At 34.8% G+C, this 14,470-nt stretch overlaps 1 protein-coding gene across 4 annotated transcripts; it reads left to right on the forward strand.

The window, feature by feature from the left end:
• The first annotated feature begins 3,757 nt into the window (after positions 1-3,757).
• Positions 3,758-12,825, forward strand: LOC107039826 (cytochrome P450 4C1). 4 transcript variants are annotated; one of them, XM_015259649.2, is made up of 11 exons: positions 3,758-3,888; positions 3,938-4,112; positions 5,615-5,723; positions 5,803-5,893; positions 7,135-7,326; positions 8,693-8,762; positions 10,374-10,500; positions 10,670-10,822; positions 11,019-11,087; positions 11,161-11,323; positions 12,377-12,825. In XM_015259649.2, the coding sequence occupies exons 5-11, from the start codon at positions 7,251-7,253 to the stop codon at positions 12,715-12,717; spliced, it is 999 nt and encodes a 332-aa protein (XP_015115135.1). In that variant the 5' UTR covers positions 3,758-3,888; positions 3,938-4,112; positions 5,615-5,723; positions 5,803-5,893; positions 7,135-7,250; the 3' UTR covers positions 12,718-12,825. The 4 variants fall into 4 exon arrangements, with proteins under 4 accessions (XP_015115135.1, XP_015115134.1, XP_015115136.1 ...); XM_015259648.2 differs by having other exon boundaries at positions 3,954-4,112; XM_015259650.2 differs by having other exon boundaries at positions 3,758-3,884; positions 3,954-4,112.
• Positions 12,826-14,470: the final 1,645 nt, after the last annotated feature.

The raw sequence follows: 14,470 nt of genomic DNA on the forward strand, positions 1-14,470 counted from the left end.
AAAAATGGAATGACCCTAGCACTGTATCACTCAGAATTTCCTCTTGGAATATTCAAATTTTTGCTAGACTTATTGAACTTTTTCCAGCAGTTTTGATGAGAATTCCAACGAAAAATTTTTGATGAGCATGATTACTCGAATTAAGGTACCGATTTGGGTAAAAATTACTATCCTTAATTGTTCTTATGTTTTCTTTCGGAACTATTACTGTGATTTGATAATTAGCACGAACAAAACTACCGATTCAAGGTTTCACCACTTCATTAACCAATCCCCGATTTTCTTATTGTATTGACTCCAATGGCGGAATTTGAAACTTCGAAGTTACTCGAGGGATCCGAAGGGGTGGACGTGTGGACAGACACTGGGGGTGTTTTGAAATAAAAACGCGCGCATGAGAACTGAGGGACAGGGGGAACCGTAAAAGTTTTCGAGGAGTTTCTACATAATGGAGTCGTAAAAAAATTATACTGTTATAATTCAGTAGCGAAGTGTTAAAACGGTTTAAGTCGACTCATCTCCCAGTTACGTTTTTGAGGAATATTTCCTAATCAAAAGGAGATAGCGAAATTTTCGTAATTACATTTGTTCTAGATCTGAATTGGCTCTACAAAAAAGTTTATGACAAAAATTTTGCCATCTCCCTTAGGTTCCGAGATATTCATGGAAAACTGACCAATAGTCAAAATTGACTTGAACCGTTTTACCACTTCGCTACTGAATTCACTAGGGGAGAGGGGGTAAAATGGGATAGCGGAGTAACATGAAGGACAGTAAATGAATGATCGATATTTTTTACTTTTCTGTTTCTGCGTTGGTCATATTTGTTTTTTTAATGATTATTACAAATATTACCTGCAAAGTTTAAATCATAAAATCATTGTAAATGGTCCGGAGAATTAGGGTTAAATGGGGCTCAAATGAAAGCTCTGATGTTCGACTACAAAAGTAGAAAAGCACTGCACTGGAGAAAAAATAGCCAAAGTACTTAGATATCCTTAAAGTGTTTAACAGATTTCGCAGTAAACGCAAAATCGAATCAAAGCGATGCAACATAGTGATTTTTTAAAATGCTAAAACCACTTGACTGCATTCGAGACGTCACTTTCTTGCTGTAAACCAATTGCCCCTCATCTTTCGGGTCAGTTCAAAATCTCTTGACGAAAATTCAAGAGATTGAAGAGAGAGTTTTGAGTTCATATTTTGTATGATTATTAAATTGCTCTGATTCAGTTTTGAGTAAACTGTGAAATCTGATCAAGACTTTAGGTAAACGAGACTGAACGCGCGCTATCGCGCGTGTTAATTGTAACAATCATAATTGAAAATCTCAAAATTAAATTAATCATAAATTAAATTTGCCGCCTCAGATGACTGCAACCAATGAGGAATAAGCGTGACAGACTTGCGAGATATCGATAGTTATCGACTTTAAGTGTATGTTCTTTTTAGAATAGGATGATTAGATCTCACCATTCTCCTCGCCCGAGCATTGAACCTGGGACGTCGAGCATGTGATCCACCGAACTTAGTCACTGCGCTTTTTTTAAAATAACAAACATGTTTATTCAGCCAAATAATCTTTACATATCTAGGTAACATGGATGTTCTAAATGTCTACGGAAAGATCATGAGAAAACGTAGGTTGAATAAACTTTAGTAATTAATTGGAAAATACATACAGGCTTTGCACGTTTCGCATCTTAGAGTGATTTGTTTAAATGAATAGTAATGTGGATCGTGTCTTTTTGAGGTAGAGTGCGTCTGTGACGTGCTTTGATGCTTGAAGGAGACTGGAAGTTGACAAATAAAACTGGTCATGAAGTTTTTTAAGGAGTTTCGGTTGAAAAGTCAAAATAGTGAAAAAAAATTGAAAAATTCATGGGAGAAATTTCTAAGTATGCTGCATCATTGAAAATTCTTGTACAAAAAAATTCAAATTTCACCGGTTTTTCGTTGCAAGGGTTAACTTGCCAACGCGGCCATCGCCCGAGGGCCTTCAGCCAGGGAATGTTGAATGTGGAGTGGATTTTTCAGTTGAAAATTCCGTGGAATATTCGGTTTGAAAATTGTCTTGAATTTTCAGTTGAATATTATGTGGAAAATTGTGATGAAAAATTGGTGTGGAATTTTGGCCCGGCCGGGGCTCAAACCTGGGAGCTTGAGGTTGTGAATCTCATGCTTCTACCAAGTGCGCCACACAGCCGCGTTTTCTTGTACATTTTCTTCAGATCTCAGTTTCAGGAAAAAAAATTGCAGGCGGCTGTATCTGCGATACAGCTGTAATTGTACGTGGATACGTCCATATTCTTTCCTTCTTTCTCGAATTTCCTGGAAACTCTTGGCATGCCTTCAAATTTTCTGGAAACTCCTTGAATTCTCTCGAATTTTCTAGAAACTCGTTGAATTCCCTCGAATTTTCTAGAAACTCACTGAATTTCCTCGAAATTTCAAGAAACTTCTCGAATTACCTCGAAATGTCTAGAATTTTCTAGAAGTCCAATAGATGGCGCTGCACATAAGGATCGTGTCCCAAAATGACTCCCCATATTGAAACCATAGACGTATCCACGTCAAAAATAATGAAATTTTGATGTTTCTGGAACCCCTCCAGCTGCAAGCTCCGAGGTTACCCCACTCTCAATTAGGGAAATTTCCTTTCACCCAAAAAAATAATGAACTATTGAGGAAAAACTAGTGGGTGATAAATGAAATCTTTCTTGAGAACACGTATAAGTTTCAGATTTTCTTCAGATTTCATAAGAAAATTATTTGAACAAATATTTCGGAAAATTATGAGTTTCGGGGCAATTATGCCCTCACGCGCAGGCGCGTGATTCGAATGTCAGTGACCATCATGGGAAAGGTGCGGGTTGGACCATGGAACTGAGAGAGAGAGAAAACACTCGACAGGTTGACCAACTCGAAACGCATTATAATATTATTTCAATAATTAGAAAAACATCCAATAAAAATTATTTGACACCCGCAGGTGATGAGAAGAAAACCAATCAATCTGATAAATAAAATCAATATTCAAAAAATGTTCAAATGCACACTTAAATAGTGACTTGAAATTTGGAAAATTTCGTACTCAGCGATTGAATCAGGGCTCGAGAACAATAAGACTTCCATTTCACCCCCCACCCCTCCCCCGGTGATCTACAGTGAGATTCTGCAGTGAGATTCTACCTTAAGGACAGTAGAAGAATGGAATTCCGGGAATTCCTTCACCCCCACTACGCCACGTATGAAAAAATTCAATAGAAAAACCTTAGCGAATTCGCTAGAAAATTCTATTCGTTTTTTGTGCAGATTCGGCTAGATATTTGATTAAAAAAAGTCAATAAATTTCGATTTTTCTGTTTGAATTTTTCTCTTGAGATGTTTTTTATTAAAATTATTGGGCACGGATGTTCTAAGTTTTTTTCCGCTGAAAAAACTTGGAAAGTTCCTGCCTAAGTATTTTTATAGAAAAAATTCCAAGAAAATATTCATTTTGAAAAATTGAAATTTATTGATTTTTTCCTATCAAATATCTCATAGAATCTGCACAAAAACAATCAGAATTTTAATGAGAATTCCCTAGACTTTTAATAGGATCTCAGCAGCATTTCTAAAGAATTCCAATAGAATTTTCTAGCGAATTCGCTAGGTTTTTCTATTAAATTTTTTTGTGCATGCGAATTAAGCGATTGAGGAAAAATTTCTTGTCTCAAGTAAATGTGATCTAGACCGGTTTGATCTACCAGTTCTTCGTAGTTCTCTGAAGAAGTGACTTTGTACTTCATAATTCCAATAATAACAAATCTTTTGATTGTTTATATTCATGAAAAATGACGTCAATCAACAGTTTTGGGATTCTCCCATCAATTTCTCCTGGAGTTGGTGAGATGAAATCAATGATAATATATATATTGCGTGATAGTTTTGATAGCCCATCATTGCTTCAGGTGTTCTAATCACCACTATTGTGATTTTGTTGGGATTACGATGGTGGAGCCACGAATTTTGGAGAGAGAAATCAAGAATTGTGGAATTCGCTATGACTTTACCTGGACCTGCGCGACTACCGATTTTCGGAAATATCTTGTTATTATGGGAAACTGATAGTGAGTAGAAAATCTACAGATTGTGAACATTTTTCGCCGCAGCGCGTCATTTTTCGTTAATTACCTTTGTCTGGATAATCGAGAAAATAAAGACAAATTTACGTTTTTAACGGAAGTGTGTAACACATTGTAGTGATTTTAGAACAACATAATTCACCAAAATTCCAAAAGAAAATGAATCATTTCCAACAGAAGAATTTTTTTCTCACGAGGGGAGAAACCCCTGGTCTATATGAACTTTTAGAATGGAGTTTTCTCCTACAATTATTAATTTTTATCTATGAAACTATTTTATCGACGGGATCATTGCTTAGTCAATGAAGTAGTTTTATAATTAAAAAATTATAATTGCGGGAGAAAAAACAATTTTTAAACGTTCATATAGTCACAGGGATTGGTTATTTGTTGAAATATTCAATAAAACTTACGTATCTTTTCCGTAATTCCGAAATTAAATGTGGTTGTAGGAAATTTCACGGAACCATCACGCAATTTTTCTAGAGCGTTCCGTAATTTTTACCTGAATCTCCTGTGAAAAATTACGATACCATCACTTAAATTTTCTGAGTCGATTCCGTAATCGGTGCACGGAGAGAAATATTCAATAAAAATTACGTATCTTTTTCGTAATTCTGGAGCGAAATGTGAGTGTAGGAAATTTTAAGGAACTGTCACGGAATTTTTTCGGAGCGTTCCGTAATTTTTATCTGAATCTCCTGTAAAAAATTACGATACCATCACTTAAATTTTCTGAATCGATTCCGTAATCGGTGAGTGAATTGTGAGTACCGTAATTTTTACTGAATATTTCTCTCCGTGTGAGTGAATTGTGAGTTCCGTAATTTTTGCTGGACATTTCTCGCCGTGCAAACACTTCAGCCCATTTTTTTCCATAGGGACTAACTTTTGGGTGCGATTGTCTTCGGATATACCTTAAATTAAGAAATTTGAAACAGCCCAAACTGAGAAAAATTTTCCAGAACAATTCATGTGCTCGCACAATAAACGCGTCACAATTTGCACCCTTGGAAAAATTATTGCGTAGCACCAATAAAATTATCGTTCAGCATCGAAAAAACAATTAAAGCTGTAATGGCAAAAAAATCTTTACCAAAAAAACGTTCTGATATATTCTCTTGAACCTAATAGCTTTTGAAATATTTATGAAATACTCTGCCTACTATTTTACTGGCTATTATCTTCTTTCACACGCGACCACATCTCTCAATTCAGTAGCGAAGCGGTAAACCGGGTTAAGTCGATCTTTACTATTGGCTAGTTTTTGACGAATATCTCGGAATCTAAAAGAGATAGAAAGATTTTTTTCATGACCTTTTTTGTAGAGCCAATAGAGCGTTATAAAAAAAGTCATGAGAAAAATTTTGCTATCTCTCTTAGATTCCGAGATATTCAGCAAAAACTGGCTAATAGTCAAAATCGACTTAACTCGGTTTACCGCGTCACTACTGAATTGGCTCTCCATGAATAAAATTCTTGTCCAGAAACTGTAAATACTCTCACGAGAATTGGCCAGCAGATACACTCTAGACTCTACCAATTTTGGTTGGGGCCCAGTGTCGTCAAGATCATCGTCATCCCAAAGATCTTGAGGTGAGACCTTGATCTTCAGTGTTGTGAATGAAAAAATTGATTATTATTGGATTTATCACCTGTACTTTTTGTCCTTCAGATCGCATTAATGTCCACAAAGGCTGCGGACAAGGATGATGTTTATAAATTTATGCAGCCGGCTGTGATAAACGGCCTCATTAATGCACCAGGTATTCACATCGCTGAGAAAAGTGCATTGATGAAAAAAAAACTTTTTTTTACTAGTGTGTCTTCAGTTCTGTAACGAAACTCATGACTCGAAAATTAACATAAAAATATATCTTCTAACGAGAATAAAAAATTTTCGTCAAGAGATTTTGTATTGATCCGATAGATGAGATCAATTGGTTTACCACAGGGAAGCAACACGTATGAAAAAATTCAATAGAAAACCTAGCGAATTCGCTAGAAAATTCTGTTGGAATTATATAGGAATTCTGTGGGGTTTCTACAGGATTTCTATTGGAATTCTATCGAAATATTCTATTTGTTTTTTGCGCTGATTCTATTGAATATTCGATAAGAAAAGTCAATAGATTTCAAATTTCTGTTGGAATTTTTCTCTTGAGATTAAAAAATCATTCTTATATTACGTATCTTTTTAATTAAAAAAGCATTCTTATAGAAAACTATAAGAATGCTTGGGCATCAATTTTCCAAGTTTTTTACACTCGGATTCTGCAATGCAAAACAAAACAAAATCCAGCGGAAATAACTTGGTAAATTTGTGACCAATAATTCTAATAGAAAAAATCTAACAGAAAAATTCAAACAGAAATTCGAAATATATTACCTGTTTCTTATTGAATATCCAATAGAATCGGCGCCAAATAGAATTTTAGAATAGAATTCCAATAGAAGTCCTGTAGAAACCCCATAGAATTCCTATAGAATTCCAATAGAATTTTCAAGCGAATTCGCTAGGTTTTATATTGAATTTTTTCATGCGTGAACATGTCGAATCAAGTCAAGTGGTTTTTCCATTTTTTTCAATCGTTATTTTACATCGCTCTGGCCTTAAGCATATGAACCAATGGACTTACTGCGCCACTCTAAACGGGTTACACTTTTTGCATTGAAATACTTGGGATTTGAAACTAAAAAGCTATCGAATTAATTGACTCAATTAAGCTCGGCTTGAGAAATCACATTCTTCGCATAAAAAAATTAGCCTCATCTTTGCGAGAAGTGCAAAATCTCTTTACGAAAGTTTTTTTTTCAGTTTAAGACATTTTCTTTTTGGGAATTTTCGAGCCATGAGCCACACTGATCGAATTTTTTTTTCTCATTGTACCATCTATGGACCCACGCATGAATGCATGTCTCTTTTCAAAGTTGAATATTTACGAATTTTTTGTTAAATTTGATGTGAGTAAATCCGAAAATCTACTGTCCTGTTTTCCTTTCACAGCCTCTTTATATTACCGAACCCACAAGAATTTGATGATGCCACAGATAAATGGAAATACTGTGATGGGAAAATATATTGGAATATTTAATCACTAGTCACGTGTGCTTGTAAAGCTGATGCAGAAGAAGGTAGACACTGGAGAGTTTGATATCCACGATCATCTCAATTTTTGCTTGGGTGACATTGTTTTTGGTAATTAATCAATGTTAATGATTCAAGTAGAAAATTTGGAAAATGTCGGACCGAACGATTTTTCGATTCATCGTTGGGTCCAACATCGCCGACGATATATCTCATGCCAGAATTTTTTCCTTTAAAAAATCGATGCATTTCAAATTTCCTATTATCTAATCGAAACAAATTATGAGGAATAATGTATTAATATGATCCAAGTAGAGGGGTCATAGAACAGGTTTGTATCGACATATTGCTCATTGATTATTCTTCATAATTTACCCGGTAATAATCAAACCTACAAGAAATCATCTTCGTGGCAGCAAATTATCTCCCCTCGAAAAAAGTCTTTACATGAGTGATTAATTTTTAAATTAACCACTTTTTTGAGTCCATTCAATAGAGAGGGGAGAGCATGGTGAAGCGGGAAAGTGGGGCAAAATGGACCTTGGGATAAAATAGAATATTAGACGGAGAAAAAAATTGGAGAAAAATGAGCGAACAAGTCAAGTAATCGCGGAGCGAACTCGATTTTGAGTACTTTTTCACACTATATCGGGGAAAAAGTGCGTGTGTAGGAGTCGAATTCCAAAAAACTGGCTCGTAATTGTTGTTCCACACATTTTTCCAAAAATTTTGAAAAAAAAAAATTTTTGTTGCTCAAAAATTGGAGGCCCTGGACTGTTTTTAGCATTTTAAGCGTTTTCGGGCAGACGAACAATAAAAAAAATTTTTTTTGCACTAATTATTCGTTTTCAGATCTATATAATCGATTTTCAACGTATGAAAAGTCTCACTCTAACAACCCACGACTTTATAGTCAGTGGAAATTGGAGTTGTGTATGAAATTTTATTAGATGAGATTTTTAAGAGATGAGGATCCAAGGTGACGCGGATAAGTCAATCTGATTTGTACGACGCATAACTGTTGATGAATCGATTAGCAGTCAAAAAAAACTTTCCTTTTTGAATACGATCTTCTAATTACACTGAGAGAAAAATATAATTCTTCTGACTATATTCCATCACCATCGAATTATAGTCAAAAAGTCCTCAACAATTTTTCATGGGTTACGGTAACTATGGCCGGAGAAGTAATTATACTACAATGAAATGTACTCATTGCAACTATTTTATAGTTCTCCTCACGATAGATTTGTCGTGGTTACTTTTGAACTTTGGTTAGTTTAACTGCATTTTGATTTGCAAAAATTACGCTTGTGAAGTTACTATAATGTTATGTGCCGCATACAAAAAAAAATTGAATCGTTCACCAAAATGCCTCAACTATTTTCTTATTGTAAATTGAACTTCAGATTTTTCTCTCAGTGTACAACCACGTGGATCGCACGAAATCTTTCAATTACCATTCATTTATTTTCAGAATCATTATTTGGAATTCCGGCAACTGCCCAATTGGGAGAGCCCAGTATCTTCCTCTTGCTGACTCAAACGTAATAAAATTGCACTAAACGGAAAGAATATGAAATTATTCTTCACTGTGGGAACATAGGAATTTTTAATATGAGAAACCGAACGCAAGGCGATACCCGGTACACTCGAAAATTTACTGTTTAACATAGTAATTCGGAAAACAAATGAAAAAACTATGACGTGCTGAATGAAGAAGTACGGGTGATAAAATTTAAATATGATGGAGTCCATTAAAAAAATTAGTGAGAGTAGAGTTTTAAATCATTAAAAAAATCACAGTTCAACACAATAAAGATTCATACGATTCGAGTAATTTGAGAAGTTTCTCATTGTTCAATAGCAAAAATTGGTTTTAAAAAATCGAGCGTTTTCAAGATTTTTGAGAATTATTTTTCGTTTGTGTTTTTTATACTGTTTTCTTCGCCAGAAATGACAATGTTAAATGATAAAAATAAAGTTGTATATTGCAGAAATTCGGCTAAAATAAATCTCATTGAAAGCCCGGTTGCACCAAGCTCAGTCAAGGAAATCCTTAGTAACGGATCGGAATAAATTAAAATAATCTGCCGATCAATTTTGATCAAAAGTTCATCAAAGGTATTTCACCAAAAAACGTGGTATCATCACTATTTGCCAAAATCGATGTATCATCACTATCTGCCAATGATAGTAGAGTGATATCACTCTACAACGAATTCCTATTGATTTGGTCAACAGGGCTTAGTGCAACCGGTCCTTAAAGTTTTTCTGGCATGGTCCTCGATTACAACGTTCACATAGTATTTTTTAATTTTATATTCTCTCCGTGTATAATGTCAGTAGTCAAATGTGGACGTCCACATGAAAAAGGACCACTTTGTCGATTCTAGTTTTCGAGATAATCACGTTTTTGTGTCAGCAACTCTCATTCGCACCAATGTTAAATTATTTTTATGCCACTCATGCCTGAAACCGGCTGGATTACACACTCGACGCTTCGCGTCTCGTGTCTAATTCAGCCGGTTTCAGGCTTCGTGACATAAAATTTTGTTCAGTACTTGTTGGGAAATTTCGTCCTTAACGTGTGTGGTTACATCACTCGCCTTCGGCTCATGCTGTAAACCCCACACACGTTAAAGACGAAATTGCCCCACACGTGCTGAAATATACTATTTCATCACGCTGTGACGAAAAGTGAACTTTTCGGCACGCTCCGCGTGCCTAAAAGTCCAATTTCCGCCACATTCTGATGAAAAATATTGTTCGTAACTCGTGAAAAAATGTTTTTTAGCTCGTGGGATTATATCACTCACCTTTGACTCGTGATATAAACCTCCCACTCGCCAAAAAACTCTTTTTTGCACTCGTTACGAAATATACTATTTCCATCTTCTCCAACGACGTCATTTTTGACCCTATGAAGATCATTTTGGGCTCAAAATGTGCGGAATATTATCAATATTATCAGAGCATATACAAGACCATATCGACAGGGTGGTCCCTTTTCATGCGGACGTCCACAAATGATGACGGTTAGTAAGTCTAAAGACAGTCTCATCGTAATTTATTGCCGTTCATCACTTTGCCACTGAAAATAACTATATTATTTTATGAAACATTTGAATTCATATCAATCTAGATTTTGTTTGCAGGTGTTTACATTCAGTATATTATAGAATGATGAGACCCTGGTTGGCCCCAAATATATTGTTTCGCCTGACTCAACGGGGGAGGGAGTATTTCAAGATTGTAAAAGAAGCTCATAACTATTTGGACAATGTAGGTGCAGAGAAGACTCGCAAGTGTTGCCAAAAAAATGATCCGTATACAATATATTGAATCTTTCAATTATTAATAGGGGAGACCGAGGCCAAATGAGACTGCTTTTGCGTGTATTTCACAGTCTCATTTTGCCCCGGTCTCTCTTACAGTCATTCAATTCCTTCAGATGATTGCTGATAAACAACAACATTACAAGAGCCGAAGTCCAGAAGAAACAGCGAGACTCTCGCTCTTGGATTTTCTGATAGACCACAAAATGAAAAATAAAGACTGGACGAACGAGGAACTTCGCTACGAAATGATTACTATTTTTGTCGCCGTATGTTATTTATGCATTCATTTCTTCAACTTATCATTGTTATCTCTGGGTAGAAATAGAAATGCGTGAAATGACCGTCACAACATCTTCATTTTTGGTCATATGACACGATCTCAAAAATGATGGTCTTGCATCTCTATCACTGAGAGTCTTTGCATTTCTATAACTCAATGATTAAAATGTACTTATTCTCCAGTCGTACGAGACGATGACGGGAATAGCCTGTTTTGCGTTACTGATGATGGCGATGCATCCGGAAGTTCAAGTCAGTGTACAGTCAACTACTTTTTGTGAATAACAGACACCGGGAATTATTTTTAATAACCACCTTTTTCCAGGAAAAAGCGAGAGAAGAGGTTACAAATGTAATGTCGGGTGATGACATTTCCGATACCGAAATAGCAAATTTGAAATATCTGGATATGATCATTAGAGAGACCATTAGACTTTTTCCAGTCGCACCGTTGATGCCCCGGAAGGTCAACGCCGATTTGAAACTAAGTAATTCTCTTCAAATACGTCAATTTACTGTTAATGTGTTCTGAAATAGTGAGGAGAATTTCATGAATTCAGTAGCGAAGTGGTAAAACGGTACAAGTCAATTTTGACTATTGGCCGGTTTTCAATGAATATCTGGGAATCTAAGGGAGATAGCAAAATTTTTGTTACAACCTTTTTTATAGAGCCTATTGAGAGCTGCAACAAATGTAATTACGAAAATTTCGCTATTTCTATTAGATTCGGAAATATTCTTCGCAAACTCAACTGGGAAATAAGTCGCTACTGCACAGAGAGAAATTTTTGATAATAATTATCCTACCGTTCTATAAAAGTGTATCATGAGTCATCGTTTCTTCATTTCTATCCCGAAATTTAATAAAAATTAATATATGATGATTAAATTTTATTCAACGTTAGAGAACTTTTATCCTGACGCATAATAAATTTTACCCTTCCAGTCCAATAATTTTTAGGTAGATAACAACGAAAATTCTAGAACAGTTGGTAAATTTTACCCTACCGGTACAGTATCAGTATCAGGATAAAATTTCTCTAATTTCTCTAAAATAGAATGAAAAAAACTTGAATGAAAATTTGCGCCGATGAAATTCTATAAAAAATATATGAAAAGAATGAGTTACATAGAAAAATCGAATTCTGTTAACTTTTTCTATTGAATTTTTTCTACTGAGCATGTCAATAGAATCAGCCAAAAACTAATAGAAAGTTTAATAGAAATTCAATAGAATTTTCTGACGAATTCGATAGGTTTTTCTATTAAATTTTTTGGTGCGTGAAATATTAACGAATATTCATTTGGTCATATTCAACTCTACCATTCGCTAACAGCTAACGAATCTTATTTGGAATAAACGAATCGGTCTATCAGTGGACACACTGCGCTTGGTAACAGAAGGGCTCCGTCCGTGAGGGGTTAATTGACATAACGATACTTCGCCATTTTTAAGTCCTTAGATATATGAGATATTCCCAAAAAGCCCTCAAAATATGCGATCGATATGGGTTGAGAAAATAGAGTTACTTTTGCTCTAGGTTCCTGCACCGCACCGAAGGGCACATCTCTATTCCTTCTTCCTTACGCAACCCACATGGATCCAGAATTCTGGGACAAACCGAAGAAATTCATCCCCGAGCGATTCACCCCAGAAAATTCAAAGGACCGTCATGCCTATGCATACATCCCCTTCAGTGGAGGTATGAGAAGCTGCCCTGGCTCGAAATTTGGCATAGTCTGCATCAAGGTAGTCCTGGCACATGTCCTGAAGAATTATCACTTGAGTACAACAATGAAACACGAAACATTACGAGTGCATAATCATATTTCGGCAAGGAGTGTTGATGGTTATAAAATTGCTCTAAAGGCAGTGAATTGATTTTGTGAATAAACATCTGTGAAGTGATCAATCGGTGGAAGTGATTGAGGATCTTTCCATGGATAATAATTGTTGGTAATTTTGAAAAATAAAATTAGGATTTCTTAATCTGAGGTTTATCAGTTCTTTCAAACCTATCCATTCTCAAGATATTCCCAAAATAGTCTGTATGAAAATTTTTTACTCATTTTCTTCCTTCGTCTAGTCTTCTCAGCGAGCCAAATTACATTTTCAATATAGATTCTAAACTATTTGGAAAAATATTAGAACCTTTTTGGGTATGAATCACTGGAACAAGTGCAAACCAAAAACATTTCTTTGAAACGTATCGTTACACTCTGATCGCATACTAAACACGCACGAAAAAATTTAATAGAAAAACCTATCGAATTCGTTAGAAAATTCTATTGAATTTCTATTAAACTTTCTATTAGTTTTTGGCTGATTCCATTGAGATGTTCAATAGAAAACATTCAATCGAAAAAGTCCACAGAATTCGATTTTTCTATATAACTTATTCTTTTATATTTTCTATAGAATTTGCTCGACTCAAATTTTCCAACTTTTTTTCATCCTATTTTTCTTTTCTTTTCATCAAGAAAATCAAACGAAAAAACTTGGAAAAGTTGGGCCGAGGGAATTCTGTAGAAAATATCTCAATAGAATAAGTTATATAGAAAAATTGAATTCTATTGACTTTTTCTACTGAATATTTTCTATTGAACATTTCAATAGAATCGGCCAAAAACTAATAGAACAGTTCAATAGCAATTCAATAGAATTTTCTAAAGAATTTGATAGGTTTTTCTATTAAATTTTTTTGTCCGTGGAGGCAAGCACTAAATACGTGGGTGACAATATCCATTGAAAACAGTATCAGACGTCTAAAGTTATGAACGTCCACAGCTACACTGAAAGAATTATTATCTCTCTAATTGCGTTAGTTCGAACACTGGACGATTCACCTTATCGTAATGATCAGATGTCTTTTGCTTTTTCTAAAATGACAGAATTATTGAGAACTACTGCTCGATAGTTAACCCTGACGAGTTGAAACTAAGGAAAATTGGGATTTCATGTCACATAGATCATTCCAGACAGAAAATAAATTATTGCCATTACGTAAATAAAAATGCTTATTTGTTACCAATAATCGTGATTTTGTTTAACCAGAAATTTGGTGATGTAACGATTGTAATGATTCTTATAAAGACCACATCTCGAATGTGGCTTACGCCATACTAGGTATTTCTTTCCGCTCCTCAATTCAGGAAATTCTGTAGAAAATATATCAATAGCATAAGTTGTATAGAAAAATCGAATTCTATTGACTCTTTCTGTAAATCATTTTCTCTGCAACATTTCAATAGAATCGGCCAGAAACTAATAGAAAGTTTAACAGAAATCAAATAGAATTGTTTTTTCTAGTGAATTTTTTTTTCTGGTAATCTTTTTTTGTACGATCTACAGATATACGTAGAGGGTTAACAGGTTTTTTCTAAATTTTGCGCGTCAAGTCCCGAAAATTTGATCATGTTTAATTTCCACTGAAATTTCAGGAAATCTTGTCATTGAAAAATCAAATATTCCATTAATTTTCTGTTGGACTGATTCGAAAATCAATAAAATAGTCGATTTTTCAGTTCAATTATTCCGTGAAAATTGGGAAAAATCAGGAAAGTTGAGGAAAAAATTGAAAATTCATGTCATTTAGTTTCTGAATATTCATGTCCCATTGAAAATTCAATTAAGT

The sequence above is a fragment of the Diachasma alloeum genome, unplaced genomic scaffold (genome assembly GCF_001412515.2).
Source record: "Diachasma alloeum isolate Michigan unplaced genomic scaffold, Dall2.0 Dall_scaffold_00308, whole genome shotgun sequence".
NCBI lineage: Eukaryota > Metazoa > Arthropoda > Insecta > Hymenoptera > Braconidae > Diachasma > Diachasma alloeum.

Bases quoted from the DNA above. Each gene is read 5' to 3' on its own strand.
- LOC107039826 (XM_015259649.2), top strand. From the start codon at position 7,251: ATGCAGAAGAAGGTAGACACTGGAGAGTTTGATATCCACGATCATCTC. The intron at 8,763-10,373 runs GTAATAAAATTG...TTTTGTTTGCAG, and splicing joins TTCCTCTTGCTGACTCAAAC to GTGTTTACATTCAGTATATT. The intron at 10,501-10,669 runs GTAGGTGCAGAG...CAATTCCTTCAG, and splicing joins CTCATAACTATTTGGACAAT to ATGATTGCTGATAAACAACA.